This window comes from Botrytis sinoallii (assembly GCF_014898435.1).
Source record: "Botrytis sinoallii strain Bc 23 chromosome Unknown BSIN_006, whole genome shotgun sequence".
NCBI lineage: Eukaryota > Fungi > Ascomycota > Leotiomycetes > Helotiales > Sclerotiniaceae > Botrytis > Botrytis sinoallii.
In genome coordinates this window covers 431,094-449,430 of record NW_024066033.1, presented here as the reverse complement: position 1 = coordinate 449,430, position 18,337 = coordinate 431,094, and the positions used below count along the sequence as shown (strand labels likewise).

At 35.0% G+C, this 18,337-nt stretch overlaps 3 protein-coding genes across 3 annotated transcripts; 2 read left to right on the top strand and 1 right to left on the bottom strand.

The window, feature by feature from the left end:
- Positions 1-10,702: 10,702 nt before the first annotated feature.
- EAF02_004011 (uncharacterized protein) lies at positions 10,703-11,380 on the top strand (the record flags this gene model as incomplete). The annotated part of the gene is made up of 1 exon (XM_038900059.1): positions 10,703-11,380. One exon carries the CDS (start codon positions 10,703-10,705, stop codon positions 11,378-11,380), a length of 678 nt encoding a protein of 225 aa, XP_038759766.1.
- An 895-nt stretch (positions 11,381-12,275) lies between these two features.
- Positions 12,276-13,002, bottom strand: EAF02_004010 (uncharacterized protein; the record flags this gene model as incomplete). The annotated part of the gene is made up of 2 exons (XM_038900058.1): positions 12,276-12,440; positions 12,502-13,002. The coding sequence occupies 2 exons, from the start codon at positions 13,000-13,002 to the stop codon at positions 12,276-12,278; spliced, it is 666 nt and encodes a 221-aa protein (XP_038759765.1).
- A 2,402-nt stretch (positions 13,003-15,404) lies between these two features.
- EAF02_004009 (uncharacterized protein) lies at positions 15,405-17,601 on the top strand. The gene is made up of 4 exons (XM_038900057.1): positions 15,405-15,751; positions 15,843-16,055; positions 16,130-16,541; positions 16,566-17,601. Exons 1-4 carry the CDS (start codon positions 15,613-15,615, stop codon positions 16,762-16,764), a joined length of 963 nt encoding a protein of 320 aa, XP_038759764.1. The 5' UTR covers positions 15,405-15,612; the 3' UTR covers positions 16,765-17,601.
- The last annotated feature ends 736 nt before the right edge of the window (positions 17,602-18,337 follow it).

The window sequence follows — 18,337 nt, the reverse complement described above, 5'->3', positions numbered from 1 at the left end:
TTTTGCCTGTTATTTATAAGTTGCAATGCTCTATAGTATTTCTCTTGCGCATTAATATAAAGGCATATAAGTTTATAAATATACTTTGTACAATTCCCGGACTTTATTATCAGTTAGGAGGTCTCATACATTTCGCCGTGATTTTGAGCCTCGAGACATCTTATTTTTATTTTGATATTTGAGGGGTTGGGAGGCTGGAGAGTTGGTAAGATTACATCTGAAGATGCGTTGAGAGTGAGGTTCTTGAAATTCTAGGATTTGGGGGTTTGAAATGTTCCTTGAGAGAAATGTTGGAATGTTGGAATGGTAGAGGTGATCGTGAGGGTTGGGATAGAGGGCTTCTTGGGTGGGAGAGGAAACTGGTGGGTGTGGAGCTTTGGGTGTGATTCTGGGTGAAAGTGAGAATGATCTTAAAGGGGATGTGGGAGGTGTGGAGGGACAGGGTGAGAGAGGATAGGGTGGGTGTGATGGGGATTTTGGGTTCTGGGACAGGATTCTCGGACATTTTGATAGAGGGGAGAAGGGGCGGACTGCGCGGGCTACCACGGTGAGGACATGAGAAATGATAGGTTTGAGGGAGTTGGATTCGCGGATTGGGGTAAAGGGGTGTATGGTAGGATAAATGAGGTTTGGAGTATGGTAGAATATACGAAGTTTGAAGTATGGATGGATAAATCCTATCTGTAGGAGGCTTAAGATTTGGGCGTTTAGTAGTAGTAGTAGTAGTAATAAATTCTTAATCGATTCGATCTATATAGCTATATAACTAAAAGACTATGCAATACACTTATATCTAGTTCTAATTGATTTTAAAATAGATAGAAAAAGAAGAATAAAAAAACCCACCCCCTCCCCAAACTTCCCTAATAGAACCCTCAGGACAATCTCTCGAACAGCCTTTTTGTCACGGCGCCAACTACATGATCTGTAGTTGCCTTCGTGCCTCAGGCACAAAATACTAGCACGCCCTACTTCCTATAAGTAGGGCTTCACTTTTCTATAGCTCTTCTACCCTTATAATACAATATAAGTCTTTATCCATACCATAACAGTTTGTATTATTATCAAATAAACTATTATAGCTTTATTTCCCATTTTATTTCCAAAGCTCTATTGATGCCTTATCCTAATCACACTAATTGTATTCACTGTTAATCTATTGTATATTCTATTATTAATATTTTGAATTTCAAAAAGCACTAAAGATGGGTGAACAAGTATTTGCATTAGAAGTATCTGTATCTGATTTATTTCCATAATTCTTTTCTTGAATTATGTTTTTAATTCTGTTGAAATCGATATCTCTCTCTTTATAGATCTATTCAATAACCCAAATGCTATATACTTCATTATTACTCAAGTTGTATTTGAATCGATTGAATCGATTGCGGGCTCATTACAAGTTCAAACTATTGCTGCTCAAATCTAAGCTATTGATATTCAATCAAAGATTATCGAATTGAAAGATACAATTAAGATATTGAAAATTGCTGTTTGTAATAATTCGTAAGCTTTATCTTGTTGTAAGTATCTTATTACTCCCAAAAAGTTTAGTGGTAATGAATAAGATATTGTAAAATATTAAAATCAGTATACAATTTTTCATAGTGTAATCAATTACTGTTTAATTACGGATTACAAAAATGAATTAGAATTTCAGAAAATCATATTTCTTGCTAGCCTACTTTTTAGCCCTATTTATACAAACAATCAGATACATTTTGATATAATTACAGACAACGCATATAATTCCGATTTTGGTTTTCTGGATAATACATTATAGTAGATATCTGATATGAATTAAATAAATAATACTAGACTCTAAATCTTTTACACAAAACTTCTATAGATTATGATAAATATAAAATGAAGAAAATTCTATTTGGTAATTTTATTATCGAATTCAAATAGCTCGCTATTAAATGCAAGAAGACTGCTGAATAACAAATTGCTGATTTTAAATTTAAAGTTTCATAAAAACTAATCAATACTTCAATTAATTACTCTAATAAACCTTTTGCTATCGATATCGATATATAAATAGTTTAATAGCAAGACATTTATAATGATTTAAAGAAAAAGATTCATCTTAACAATTAATACAAAAATCAAGATACTAATTTCAGTGATTAGAAAAAACCCAATGAAAAGAAGCCTGCTATTGCTATTGTAATACCTACATCTGATTTCTTTGGAGATTCTATACAACTAAATACTACTTGTTAAGGCTAGCGATTCTTATTACATTATAATAGAGAATAATATCTAGATCTTGGTCTCTGCTTTTATTGCAAAAAGCCTAATTATATCAAATTCAATTGCAAAGAAAAGCGATGCAATAATACAAAATATAATATCAATTTAGGAATTATATAATATCTCGATCATTCCTTTACTATGAATTAATACGCTCCGAATGTTCATTGTTTTCTTATTATTAATTATTATTATAATTCTGAATCTTATTGCAATACTTATAGTTCTACTTATTAGAATATATTCCCATTTGCTAATCGTTTTCCGACTACTACAGTACTATTTCGATACACCTCTCCAGTTCTTATTGGTAGCAGAGATCTGGGTGGATTCGTCAAAGGCTCCATATATTCGGATAATAGTGGAAATTCAATTCCCCAGCCAAGTATATTAAAAGATTAATCTCGATTTATAATTGCGAATCGAGATTCTTTATGGAAAGTTTGTTTTTGTAAATTAAGAGATTGGTTATATCTAAAGATCCTTTATATTTTAGAATAATAAATAGCAAATCTCTTAAAATCTCAATAGAAATTTCCTTATGCTTAATATAATTATTCCACTTATTAGCTTAATAAATAGTGAAACCACGAGATATAGGTTTATAGATAGAACCCTTATATCTAAGCTTGATATCTCTATACATCCCTTTTCTACTATTTACAAACCTATTATTTGTAGATAGAAGGACTTCTGATATTCTATTTTAATATGTATTATTAGATTTACGAATTAATAATTATAAAGAAATTGGCTTATTCTACATTACTAATCTTTCTAACGCAAATCCTATAATCCTCAGTCTTCTATAGCTTTAGTGTTATAACCCTATCATTAATTGGGTAACAATAACTCTTAAGTTCATATCTATATACTACTCTAGATATTACTATTCAGTTAACTCTGCTATAACTATTATCCCTGATTATAATAATATGCTAATCTCAGTAGATATAGTATTCAATTCAATACTACATATTCCCATTAGAAAATCTATTTGAAATCTATTTCGAAGAAATCTATTTCAACCCTATATTATGTCTTTATCGAAAAAGTCATCAACAAAAGTCTTCAAACTCCCTCCTTTTTATCCCAAACTAATCAATACTTTTGGAATACAATTCTTCGATTTCAGCTATAAAGAAGAATACTGATAGAAATCTTTACAATATAAATCCTATTAATCCAATACTATTCAATTCAAATTACTATTATATTTACCAAATCAATAGAAAAACAGAAACCTGTGTTAAGATAATATCAAACCGGCCGATCCTGAAACCAGCTCTAATATGAATCATTGCAGGCTTTAGGATATATAAAAGATTACTACGAAACCAAAACGTTTTATTTCTATTAAATCCCTTATTATTATAAAAGCCTTTTAAGGAACCAATTAATACTTTACAAAATATTCGATAGAAAATGAACAATATAAAGTTCCTTACAATTAATAGCTTATTCAATTCTATAAAGATCAGAAAGCTTATATCACAAAAGTAACCTGGAATGAATTAGATAGAGCTTACAAGTTACACTATATAATAATAAACAATCCTATTCAATTATATTGCAATATTATAAAAAGTAATATCAAGAAGTTTATAGAAAAGACTGATTAACCTGTACCATTTACAATAGAAATTCAGAGTAAGCTATTATTTTGGCTTTGTAATCTATTTATTGAGTTTTTATTTTTCTTTATTAACAAACTTTTGCTATAATATTTTTAGAATCACAAAATCAAGATTATACCAGACAAAGAGTTTCTGTATAATAAAGGTTACCTAATATCCCTAACTGAACTTCAAGTTATTTGCAAATAGCTCGATGATAATCTAAATAAAGAATTCATTTGCAAATCCCACTCCCAATCGGCTACCCTACTTCTCTTAGTTGTAAAGCCTGAGAGAAGTGTTTGAATCTGCTAGGACTATTGTAAACTAAATAATATTATTATTAAAAATCGTTATTTATTATTATTAATCAAAGAAACCCTTAATACCTTATATTATATTAAAGTTTATATCAAATTGGATATTATTATCATATTTAATAAACTACAGATTGCAGAAGATTACAAATAGAAGATTGCTTTTATAACTCGTTTCGGCCTATTCGAATTCTTAATGATATTTTTCGGCTTTTGCAATACTTTTATCTCGTTTCAGAATTATATCAATCATATTCTTTTTGATCTTTTAAATAAGAATTGTATAGTGTATCTAAATGATATCTTAATCTATTCTAAAAATGTTATAAATTATTGAAAGTAAATTCGCAAAATTGTTTAAAGACTTATTGATATTGGATTACAAATTGATATTAACAAATGTAAATTCGAAACAAGAAGAATAAAGTATTTCGATCTAATTATTATTTCTAGTAATATCAAAATGAATCCCGATAAGATTAAAACTATTCTCGAATAAAAGTTGTTAACTAAGCTAAAAGATCTCCAACACTTTCTAGAATTCATTAACTTTTATTAATACTTTATTCACAACTTTTCTAAAATCACAAAACCTTTAAACCGTTTATTGAAAAAAGAAAATACATAGAATTAAACTGCTGATCAAAAAAAATACCTTTAAAAACCTAAAGCATATCTTTACCTTTATTTCAGTTCTTGCAATATTTAATTACTATTATTGTATAATTATTAAAACAGATGTTTTAGATTAGGTTATAGGTAAAGTGCTTTTTCAATATAACAATAAAAACCAACTATACCTAATTGCATACTTCTCCTCGAAATATAGTACAGCCAAATACAATTATAAGATTTACAATAAAAAATTACTAATTATTATCAAGTCTTTAGAAGAATGGAAACCCAAACTATATAAAACCCAAAAGTTATTCGAAATCATTATTAATCATAAAAATCTAGAATACTTCATATCAATAAAGATACTAAATCAAAAACAAGCTAGATAAACTGAATTTCTATCTAATTTCAATTTTCGTATTATATACCATCCTAGTTATAAAACAATTCGCCCTAATATACTAAACTGAAAGGTAAAAAACTATCCTGCTCACATTGATCCCAACAACAACCGGATCAAAAATCGCTTACAAACAATTCTTTTAGAAAAAGTATTTGATAATATTATATTCAAAGACTTTATCCAACAAATTAATAATAATATCGATCTTACTATAGCCCCTATAAGTATAATCATTCCCGATATTGAAAAGCCGATCGACAATCTTATCGATATAATATACAAATCATCTGAATTGATTACTATCATATACAAAACCCTTCAAAACTCAATCATCTATTATTAATCATTATCTATTCAAAAAGATCTCCAAATTGCCCTTTAAGATTATAGATTGATCAATAATAAAATCTTCTATTACAACTATCTTTTCATCCTTTTTTTTGCTAAACTTTATATTTAGATTATATATTAAACACACTTTACCAGACCTGCTGGGTATCTTGATTAAGTTAAGATTATTGACCTTGTCTTCCGTATATACTGGTAACTCAATATATTAAAAGAAATCGAAACTTATATATAAGCCTATCAACTCTATTTTTAAATCAAAGCCTTTTGTCTTATTGTACCCAGATTCCTAGAATCTTTGTTTATATTATTTCGCCCCTAGTCCGATATCTCCATTGATTACATCACATTATTACTAATTAGCGAATACTGTAGTAAAAAGTATTAACATATTGTTATAATTGTTTATTGTTTAACGAAAATATATTATTTCATTCCAATTATAGAACTCTCTACAAAAAAACTTGTTGATTGATTTATTAAAAAAGTCTATTGTTTACACAATTTATTTAATAATATTATATTCAATAGAGATTCGCAATTTGTATCAGAATTTTGGAAATATCTATTCAAGCACCTATCAATTACTTTGAAATAATCCTTTTTATTCTATTTTGAATTCAATAAACAAACAAAGAGAATAAATATTATAATAAAATAATACCTTTAAGCTTTTATGAACTTTTATCAAAACGATTAATATAATTAATTTCCATTTACAGAGTTTGCACTCAATAATACAACCTCGAAGACTACTAGTATATCTCTATTCTTTACTAACTATAGTTTTCATTTACGCTTTAATATTGAGCCCTTTTCATCTATTCCCCTGAATTTATTATATCAATATAAATACAAATTCCTGAAGATTAATAAGATTACAGATCGATTTGATATTATTCTAACAAAATTGAAAACCTTAATTACTCAATCTATTTAGAAATATAAAGATTATATTAATAAAACTTATATTGATACTCCTTTATATAAAGAGAATAATAAAATATAAGTTAATACTAAGAATATAAAAACTAATTGATTAATAAAAAAAGACAATAACAAATGGGACGGCTCCTATAAGATTATTAAAGTTTACAAACAAGCCTATCTACTTCAGCTTCCTATTAGTTTCAAAATCTTTCTAATATTCCACAATTCATTACTTTGACCACTTCATTGTTTACCCGGATTAGTTAATCAAAAAACAATTAATAATACTGAATCCTGCTAAAACCAAGAATATATTCTAAAAAGAGATGATAAAATGAACAAAAAAACCGAGCAATAAGAATTCGATAAACTATTTGATTATTATAATAAAAACAGATTTCATTATTAGATCAAATAAAAATATTATTCAGCATTCTAACAATCTATTAAAAACCTTTGCGATTAGAAAAATACGATCATTGCTTTCCATTTAACAAATCCAAATAAACCAGAACCACTCGCTTAAATGGATTTCAAAAGACCTATTACTTCTGATCCCCCACTAATACTTATACCAAATACACTCCCGAATCGAAACCGAGGCAAATCTAAAAAGCTTTATCAATTGATTACTACTCCTAAAAAAGTTCATTTTAATCTAATAATAGAAATTAAAGTATTTTAATATTATTTTATATTCTAAAAGATTAATTGGTATTACAATTGTAAACCAATTGTCTTAAACGAGGAGTACTGTTACAGCGCCAACTATATGATCTGTAGTTGCCTTTATACCTCAAATATAGAATACTAGTGTGCCCTACTTCCTATAAGTAGGGCTTCACTCTTCCATAGCTCTTCTACCTTTATGATACAATATAAGTCTTTACCCGTATCATAACACTTTTCAAATCCTTCGAGTTGTTTATATTGTAAACCTATCCTACCCTAATAAACCTTTCATTTATAAATTCCTTGATATATTTATAAAAACTCTATACTTTTTATTCTATTACAATAATCCTCCTTTTTCTATCCAACTCCTTCTAAAATATCATAAAAGCTATAATTAGTTATAATATTATATTCCTCCTAAAAGATTGTTTTTACTTTTTAGTTCTTTGAATTCTTTTAAAGGATTATTATCTTATTATAATCTTCTAATCTATTACTTATAAGCCTTATATCCACCTTCTTCCAATATATATCGATAGTATATAATTTCCTTTTAATATTTATCATCTCTCATTTCCTTTTATATTACTAAATTATTCTATCTATATAGAAACGATAGGCCTTACCCTAACGATATAGGGGATTAGGGCTATATCATAGGAATAGAATAATTGAATAAGATCGAAATAATAGATGTAATGATATCGGGGTATTATTGTTTTAGTGATATATATTCTGCATTGAAGAGTTATTGTTCTTTTAACTGTAATTGGTGATATATTGTTTGCTGTATAAGGTAATATCGAAATCAGTATTTTCGTAGTAATATTGTATATTAATAATAAAGTGCTATATACCCGAATCAGTGTATTATTGTAAAATGAAAGATCTAGCTTTTCTTTTTATTTGTATAGAGTAATCATAGGCATACTGATAGGATATCAATTACTATATATATTGGTATATCTTTTATGAAATATTTTCTGAAAAAAGCAGAGCCTTTTGAAGAGTTTTTATCTTTTTTCTTTTTATATCCAAAAACCTTCTTTCTTATGGTTGAAATCTCTCTATAAAACCTTTGAGTATTGAAAAGTCTGAATCTTTATAGGAATTTATAGTTTAATCTTTTTTATTAATTATATTCAATATAAATAAATCTAATATTAATAATATCGATATTGATAATTTCGATATAAATAAACTAGATTCCTCTTCTCAATACTAATAATAATATCTCTCTAATCCGAATAGATATTAATTCAACGACTTTGGGAAAGAATAGAGAATGATATTCTGCTTCGAATACAATAAAGATTAATGGGTTTTTTCAAGAAAATCTTTTCTTGGTTTTTTTGTATTCCTTTGGGCGTTTATATTATCTCTTTCTTATTGTTATATAAGCTCGAGGTGGATATCGAGAATTGTAACCCCTGGCGTGACTTTCTTACATAATCATGTCGTCAATTTAGCGAGTGTGGGGTTGACTGATTGAGGTTAGGTATCCATGCGTGACGGGTGTCTTCACCACAATATGCACAATAGTTGGGTTTCGAACTCTGAGCAATGATTGCCGGAACTCTGGAATCTCTATCTTAGATGAGAAGTTCCATAAATCTAGCAAGTTGCTATTATTGGAGAGCGCGATTGTGATCATTGACCAGGATTCGCGAGCCGATCAAATTGACCTGGTAAATCTTGCACACGATTGAAAGCGTGACGGGGATATATGAATTCTGATTGTTGGTTGTTTTATAAGATGATGGGGTGTTTGAGAAATTCGAGATGGTGCGAAAGAGGGGATGGATATATCAAGTGAATATATTTCATTTTTGTATCGTTGTGGGTTATGTTACAAAGGATGAAAACTAAGAGGGTAATCAAACTGTTTCAGAAAATGTTTTTACTTTGCAATAGTAATTCTACTATAAAAGATTGCTACATAGTAACTTTCAAATCTTCCCGAAGAAAGAACCACCACAGAGCGGTATGGCCTAGGGCAAGAACCCTATTTCTCTCCTTTTATGTTTCAATATTGGCAACTTATCTTTCTCATTTCTTTGTGCCAAGCTCGCGTAGCTCAAATCCGAAGTCTTGTGATGACGTCAGCTTTATCACATCACACTATATTTGAACTATCCTCTGTTTTGAGCCACTGCTATGCAGTCTCTGGAGTGCCGTCATGAAGTTCTGCGTCGAGAGATTAAAAAATTTCAATAGATATCACATCCAGTAATGGTAATTGATTCACCTGGCCCCACGAGTCTCTTGAGACTAATCTCATTTATTAAATCGAAGGATCGACAATTATCTCTCGCTGTACTGGCGTTGGCGTATGAGGTAATCATGTTGATAAAAAAATCGCGTTGGCTAGTAGAGTTGTGTTCCCCGTCGGTAAATTTTCATGGTGACCTCGCCATTCTTGGGTGTCTTTTTCTCAAGCCAAGTCGCGGTGCCAATAGCTATAGCACCCGGTGAAATATGGTTCAGAGCCAGTTGTACCAGTGGGAATAGGACATAAGCTTGCCCAAGTATTGAAAAGACTCGTGAAGAAGGCTTCTCCTGTCATGGCGGGACCTACGTTGACTTGAGAAAGGTCCTATTTCCATCGTGGCTCTTGAGTACGCAAGGTCCTCTGATCTCACGGCATATCAGCCATTTTAACCCCGAGCCTTAATGGGTTATGAGCAATTTTGGCTGCCTTCCTCAAAGAATGACTGTTGAAAGCCTTCGCACTCACACTCCAGTCACATATCATACAGATTACAAATCAACATGTACTACGATTGAAGTTATTTTTAGAACAAGATTCACCACAATGACACACCTTGTTGGGGGAAATGACTGACAAAACGTGTTTTTGCCTCGAAATTCACTTATTGGTGACTGATTTCGGCAATTATCGTTCCATAACAAGCCCTTCTTTCAGTCATGTTAAATTTACCCCAGTCGCACACATCATTGATAAAATTTGATGACCAAACGAACCTCGAAACTCTAAAATGACTGGAATACAAGGTATTATGACAGAATCACTCTTCAGTCCGCTGCTTCTGTGTCATTTATGTCCATTTTTGGTGATTTGAAATGACCTATGACAGTTCGAGAAAAAAGAATCAATTATGATTCAATGCTTCGTTTGAATGACTGATTCGAGTTCCAAAGTCCCTCCAAACGCGCTTAATAGGATTAGCCGCCCCTTTTATTTTCTGTTACTTCTCTCGTACAGTTCCAACAATCACTTTACACACACATACACACATACACACATAGTATCCTCATCTCTATACAAAAGCAAATTCTCATCCAAATCAACATCAACAATTTACAAATTGGGCGAGTTCTCCAAAGTTCTTCTCTCAAATATTTACCAGACTTGAAAATTCTGTTATCACTTCTCCGCAATCCAGTAATCCTCCTGGCGATATTTCCACCAAAGCTCTGTCGAATCTCTGCCAAAGTTTTGTTTGCTCTTCATCAATCTCCAGTGTCTCTCTATCACACCAGCCAACGTTCAGCAACCCCCTCATCAACAACTCATCATGTCTATGCCACCACCCAAGACCGACAAGGATTTCACTCATGACGAAAGAATCATTATAAACTTGTGGTCTGATTACTTGAAAACGGAGTTCAAAAAGAGCTGGCATTATCAGGCAAATGCAGAAGATGATGTCGTAGAGGAGATCTCTCGACTAGTGGGCGGAGATCTAAATACCAGTGCCAAAATCAGTTTCGCTTACAAGAAAATTCCCAGAGGGCCAAAACTTCCCGATTCTGATCGTATTTTCATTGTCAATAAGGCTCGCCGCTTTTTCCACAAATGTTTCAAAGAGGGGAAGGGTCTTGCCTTGGATCCCGTCGCATCTGAGAAACTTGTCGATGAGATTGCAGTTGAATGTGGTACTAGACTTGATATTTGCGACATTGGATATCATTATCTCAAGTACAAAAAAAGAAGTTATGCAGACTATCTTGTATTGGAATGGGCTGTGCATTGGAACACTGAGTACGAAACTGACTGGATGCGCGAAGATGCAGGAAAGCGTGTCGAGTCAACGCTCAGACACTTCTTCAAAAATGCTACAAGCGAGCAAGTTATTAAAGATCATTATATGGAAAGACGCGGGGATGATGAAATAAAGTTCCCTAGCAAGCCAAAGGAGACTCTGGAGGAACGTCGACGAGCGGCAAGCAGCGGGTCAAGATACCCAAGATAACTGGATTGCATCAGTGCACATCTATAACATCGTTTGACGGAGTTTTGAGGTGTTGGTAGAGGAGGTTGGGAATGTAATCTTCTTCTTACCATGGTATTTCTTTTGTCAAGAGTCCTTATCGTTGCTTTTGAGGTTCTTTTACATTCATTGTAAAAGACCTCTACGTTTCATATCGTTGTTTTTGGGATTCAGGGCTTGGACTAGTATGTGCATGAATCAATATTTCTTTCTTAGATGTGCTTTGGAAAGTTGGGGTTAGATTTGAACATTAGCTAGATTTTAATGTCAGTACTTGGATTGAACAATTACATTGAATTTCATTACCGGAAACTGAGTTGGTGAAGAAATACTTGTTATTGTTTGATGTTAAGTTGGACAAAGCAAATATGTTATTGAATACAGATCTGATCACTTGTGTGGATGTTCGATGTCGGAGTCAAAATTGAACATTGGATACATCGCGAATGTTGTTCAGATTGGCACTGGACATTGCTCAGTCAATTTATATGTAAGGCGTGAACATTTTGGTGTCTCTAATTTGATGGTTTTTCTTGTATCTAGACATTCGAGTACCATCTGGCGCTGCAGCGATAATGTCACTGGTTCATGTTACATAACTCACTTATGTCCGTTGAATAATCACATTCAATTGAGCGTTTTTTGTGCTAACAATCCTCTATTCTTATACAATAAAATAAAATCGAAATTGTAAAACAAAAAGTTTGCCAGTTGGTTGCGCATAGTCTATCCATCATGCTTCTCCAATCTTGGTGTGTTATGGTAATAATATGGAAGTGTTTCTGTCTTCGTGTACATTTCAAATCATCAACGACAATTTGATTTACAATATCCCATCGGCAACTTTGAAGCCTTTCAGTTAGCATTTAAGTTTTTATTAAGGGAATGAATAGTAAAATCTCACTTGTTGACTAGAGCATGAACCACCCTTCTGACAAGTTGCATCGTCCGGAATAAGAGTTCGAGGATCCATCCATTGTGTTGGTTCTGAGCCTGGCACTGCTGCCACGCTTGGCGCCGCCCAGCCTGGAGCCCATTTTCTCTGCGAAGGTAACCCGTTAATTCTTTTTTCCTTCATGTTTTCTTCTTTGGATGTCACTTACCAAAACTTCTAGGAGAGCTGCTCCTTGATCCTCAGGGTGAGCTGTTATCTCTATTACAACATATGTATCATTTATACCTCCGTAACTTGGATAACACCAAAGTGACTTTTCATATCCACCTTCTGACATAAAAATTTCATCAATCGCATTTTTGAGGCTAGGGACACATTCAAGGTCCGTACTCTTGCTCGAGTGTGCGGGGGACGAATCCGTGTTTCCAAAACCATTCAAGTTGAGAACGTAGCTTCCGTTAACGAGAGAATCTGATACTTTCGTAGTGTTATAAGAGCAGCAGAAGGAAGGAAAGGGTGTTGGCTGGACGCTAAAAATGTCAGGGGGATCACGATATGTAGTAGTTGTAGCCTCAGTAGTATCACGGAGGACGAGGCTTTCAAGAGTGGTAGGGGCTGGTGTGATTTGTGCTGAATAGATTTCCGGGTCACCCATGGCTGTAGTCGAGAGAGCCGACAAAAAAAATAGTAAAGGTGTATAGATAAACATGTTTTGATCAATGAAAGTATAAAGTATCGAAGATGAATAGTTGATATGAAGGCAAACGTCTAAATAGTCATAAAACGATGCTTAATCAATTGATATTCTCCGATTGCCCATTTTGGTTTATATAAACAATCGCGACACAAACAGAAGCGCTTTTGATAGACTTACTCTTGGTCGCCAAGCTTACTGGATCTCAATTGACGCGCTAGTAAGGTGATGTTGGAATGAAATCCTGGGGTATTATTGAAGCCGCTGCGGCCATCTGCTAAGCGGGGAAGCAATGACCTTAATCATTGATGGAGCCTAAGTTCGTGCGAATAATGAATTGCATCAATTTTAGGCACACGTAAAAGAGCGGCTGAACAGCTTCGGCATGAAATTAAACGCCTTATGTGGAGAATTTTTTAAAATCCAAGAGTGTTTGGATCCTCAAATGTAAGAACGAGTTTGCGCTATGTAAAGTCTTATGACCTCATAGATCAATCCAAAAATGAATGTTCAATTCCAATTGTAGAGCGCAGGCAAGGCAATAGCTCACGCTGCGTTACACCGCGTCCTATATTGGCTATCTATCTTTCAGTGAATTGTTGGCAGAGATTTGAATGAAGCTACTCCGCTTGCTCCATCGTTCTTGATTTCCACCCATCATCCGCCAGTGGAGTAAATATTGAATCTTGTTTTGGTGATTAGAAGGCATGATGAACGATATCTCTCATCCCTGATTGAGTGAAATGCTTATTGAATGAAGCTCTCGGCACTTCTGTAAGTTTATGTAGTGTCTATTCATTGAGAATTATAGTCAGGTTCCGATATCATTGAGCCTCTCTTCACTGGAAGTATTAATCTAGCATGATTTCAGCTCTCTCACAAGTATATTTTATCTCTGAATTTGACTGGCGAGAGACGGAAACTCCAGATACAGCTTGTTTATGATTGCCGTTTCTCAAAGGTGCTAACGTAATGAGGATCACCGAGTACTTTTGCAATCTGGCTGCACTTAAGAAGTGACGCTCGGCTACTCTATAGTCCAATGTGCCAATAAAAGATAATGGCGATCTTTGGTGGACTAATGTCGTGGATAGCGATCCGATGGTGAATGGAAGTATCGTTTTCATTAAGACCAGGTTGGTTATGTTCAATTTGCTACCTTGTTGAAGGTGCCAGTCTCGTTCACCACATGATCTCCATACCCATTTGAGCCAAACAAAGCCACGGCAAACTCTGCAGTAAGCATTGCCATACTTGTTCTGTTTCTATCATAACATACTGCAGTTGGGAATCAAATCTTCAGTAGTCCATTAAGATCTTTCACGGGTAGTTTCAGATTCTGGTGTCTGGAAATCTAGATCAGAAACATGACAAGACTTAGCTACTCGCCCATCGACACCTCAATTGTGTGCTATAAATGACTGGAGCGACGAAAGTATTTCAAGATATAACTTAGTGCTCGAAATTGAGTAGAATGTCTTGAATTCTGTGACCCATGTTTGGAAGTTCCGCTTGAAAATTTGCAACCTTTACTCTCTTGTCCATGCAATATGAGAAGCTTAATGTTGCACAATCGATTTGAAAGGTTTGTGCCATGGTCAGGCTTGAAAAGCCTGAAAAGGATCCGATACTCACTGGCAACGATAATACAGTATGACATGCCATTAAGACCTCTGGTCTTCTGGTGTTATACACACCTTCGGTGAGATTTATGAGACTGACACATTAAACATCTATCTTGGATCTGTCAATCTAAGGCCTTCGCTACTTGAGAATTCAAGTGTACCTCACTTAAAAGTCTTGCTCGTGGACTCCTCACACGCCATCGGACAGTGAGGGCTATCCTTTCCAAGGCACTGGTAATATCAAGACCCAAAATTATAGAGTCTCTTGTGTTTATCGCACTGAATTTGGTTGTTTGGATGGACAAAAACAATTTTTGAGACTTCAAATACGAGATCGAGTCTACAAAAATACGTCTTGTGACTGCAATGGTACAACTGCAAGTGATCATAACGCTCTATGTGATAGTGGCTGCGAGGCAAAACTATTGCATCTCAATCAAATTCGTGCGCAATCTAGTTTCTAACCCCAGAAGATACATCAAACGAAGTGACATGTCGTCCTCAAGAATTTTCCAAGAACAAATTGAAAAATTACTTGATGACTCGGATGTGTAACAAATATGAGGGCATCCGTCGACGCATTTAAACCCGAGAGCAGCTCGATCTCGGCCACCAAGGCACGGTAACCGTCCTGGAATGGGCATAGCTTTTGCACAAGATTAAGCAAAGCTTGAAGAGAAAACATTGTATGAAGTGTAAATTCATATGTTTTGGGCCAGCGTCGCTGCTCTTAAGATCTTCTCATTGACATTGCCGATCTACAATAATCTTCCACAGAAGTGGGGTTGGTGGGGGTTACATGGTGGGGTTGAGAGATATTTCATCATACCTCCACCCTGAGATGTAATAGCTCGGAATACTACTATCCAGGTACTAAATTCCTCCTCCCCCACGTTTAAGAAGCCACGTCTTATTAAAGTCTGGTTGTCCCTTCATTTTCACATCGATCAATCAAATAAATCCAACAACATACCAACCAACATAATCAAATAATAACACAATGGCCGATACAAGATTCAAGCTCAATACCGGTGCTGAGATTCCGGCATTAGGACTTGGTACATGGCAATCTGAGCCGGGCGCAGTCGCGAAAGCCGTTTCTTACGCACTGTCGATTGGATACAAACATATCGACTGCGGTATGACCTCCTTCTATTTGCATTCTGCTCTTCACCTTCTACTTTCGTAAATGTGGGGATGTGTGTGATACTAGCTAACGAACTTGTGCAGCATATGTCTATGGAAACGAAGAGGAAGTAGGACAGGGACTCAAGGAAGCCTTCGCATCCGGAGTTAAGAGAGAGGATATCTTTATCACTACCAAATTATGGTGTACATATCATACGCGAGTCGAAGAGGCTCTTGATAAGAGTTTGAAGAGGTTGGGACTGGATTATGTCGATTTATATTTGATGCATTGGCCAGTTCCTATGAACCCAAATGGTAAGCGGATCTCTTTCACTTACCCCGTTACCCCTTCATTTTCATCGCGTAATAATGTCTAACATTTCAACTAGGAAACCACGAATTGTTCCCCAAACATCCCGATGGCTCCCGCGATCTCCAAACGGAATGGTCCCACACCCAAACATGGCAAGAACTCGAGAAAGTCTCCAAGACCGGTAAGACAAAGGCTATCGGAGTTTCCAACTACAGTGTAAAGAATTTGGAAGAATTGTTTTCGAAAGCTACTATTACTCCAGCCGTCAACCAAATCGAAAATCACCCTTCATTGCCACAGCAAGAAATCTACGATTTGTGCAAGTCAAAGGGAATCCACATCACAGCTTACAGTCCTCTTGGAAGCACTGGTAGCCCATTGTTCACTGCTGCCCCAATTGTTGAGGTTGCGAAGAAGAGGGATGTACCACCAGCTTCAATATTGCTTAGCTACCATGGTAAGACCCCCGTGAATATGCGACTGCCGTTGTAAGTCATGCTAATAAACAATAGTTGCTCGGGAAGCTCGGTCCTCGCCAAGTCCGTCACTCTTGATAGAATAAAGGCAAACATGAACATCGTAAAATTGGACGATGCGGACATGAAGATCCTAAATGATTACTCGGATGATTTGACAAAGAATGGAAAGCTCATGCGATATGTATTCCCGGCATTCGGTGTTGACTTGGGGTTCCCAGATAGAAAGCCTTAGTTAGAGAACTTGAGCTAATATCGAGGAAGGTTCCTTCAGGAGGAAATGGTCAGAAGGAAAACTAAGATCCATGAATCGAAGTTTCGCAATCTGTATATGGTAATGTATATAGAAATTAGAATATAATGGAGAGACTTGTTAAATAGATTACTCTTGGGACTGCCTGCTCTTCAGACTTCCTCTAAACGCCCCAACCAACAAACCATAAGTATCATGACATGACTATCTCTTCATGTGGGAATCATGAAAGAATGTGATAACCGACTAGTGGAAATGTTGAATATGTTTCTTTTCGAAAAAGCGGGTGAGTGGTTAATAAGTCGAAGTGTCTGCAGAGACTCAATAATTTTGATGCCTAGTGGTTCAACGCTTGGCCCGAGTACTCGGATATAGAAAACCCAGTAAACATACCCAATCCAGTGCATCGGAGACGGTAAAGTTAGATCCCGAATAGGCCGTAGAATAAAATTCTTGAAGGATTCTTGAGGATCGATCGGAGAGAGGAGAAAGTGGGGTGGGGTGGAGATCTTAGGAGGCTGAGTGCAGCGGTAGCGGGTTGATTTGGCAGTCACAACATCATCCAAGAAATGGAATCAATTTGTTCGGCTCAACGAATGAGAAATTTTCAGATGTTCTGGGCAATTGAAAATAGAATCATGAAGTAGTGGCGATGGGTTGCATTTGAGGGTTTGAATGATAGCTATTGTTTAAGAGAGGGACGTGGCACAGTAGTTTAGCCAGCATGACAACATTCGGGATGGACGTCATATACCAAAAAGTATAATCAAATGATGAAATTGCGTCTAGGCCGTAAAGTGGATGGAATTCTCTAGGCAGCTATTAAAATAATGATTTCTCCACTCAGGTCTCAAAAAATGATATAAACAAATGAAGGAGTTATGAAGATATACAGCTGAGCCGCATCAGATGCGTGGCGGCTGTTGTTCGGCCATTAGACAGTGATGCTAAAAATAAAGAAGCTTGACTTATGGTGATCTGACGCCAGCACTATGTTTTCTTCTTACTTGCATATCTAATTACTATAGGCCATTTACACGATAGACCTGCACGCAACTCTTTGATTAGTGGCACCATTTACGTCCGGACAGCCGCAGAATTAGCTGCATATATTTCACGTGATGAATTGACCAACCAATCGACGTCGAAAACTCGGCAAAAAGTCAACCTAACGAAGAGTCTAGCTGTCAGTTTGTGGCTTGCTGCAGGGAAGAATCCTGAAAACATACACAAGACACGAAATTTATTGAGCTTCGAGAACGGCTTCGAGAAATATCAGTCAATCAAATTATGCCATACCGTCTTTTCCTGCGGTGGGAACAACCAGGAGTTGAATCCTTCATCGCGTGGATTAAAGGCGGGGAAGCGCCAAGGTTAGAGTGCTGATGCTGTTAATGGGGAGTTGTACATGCCTAAATGCCCTGTCTAAATTAAGGTTAAGCTTCTCTCTAGGGCTGTGGGATCCCGTCCACTATCGAACATTTTTTTCACGTCAGTTGTGGAAGCAAAGCTGTCCAAAAATTGCAAGCTCCACAAGTTATTTAGTCACAATTGT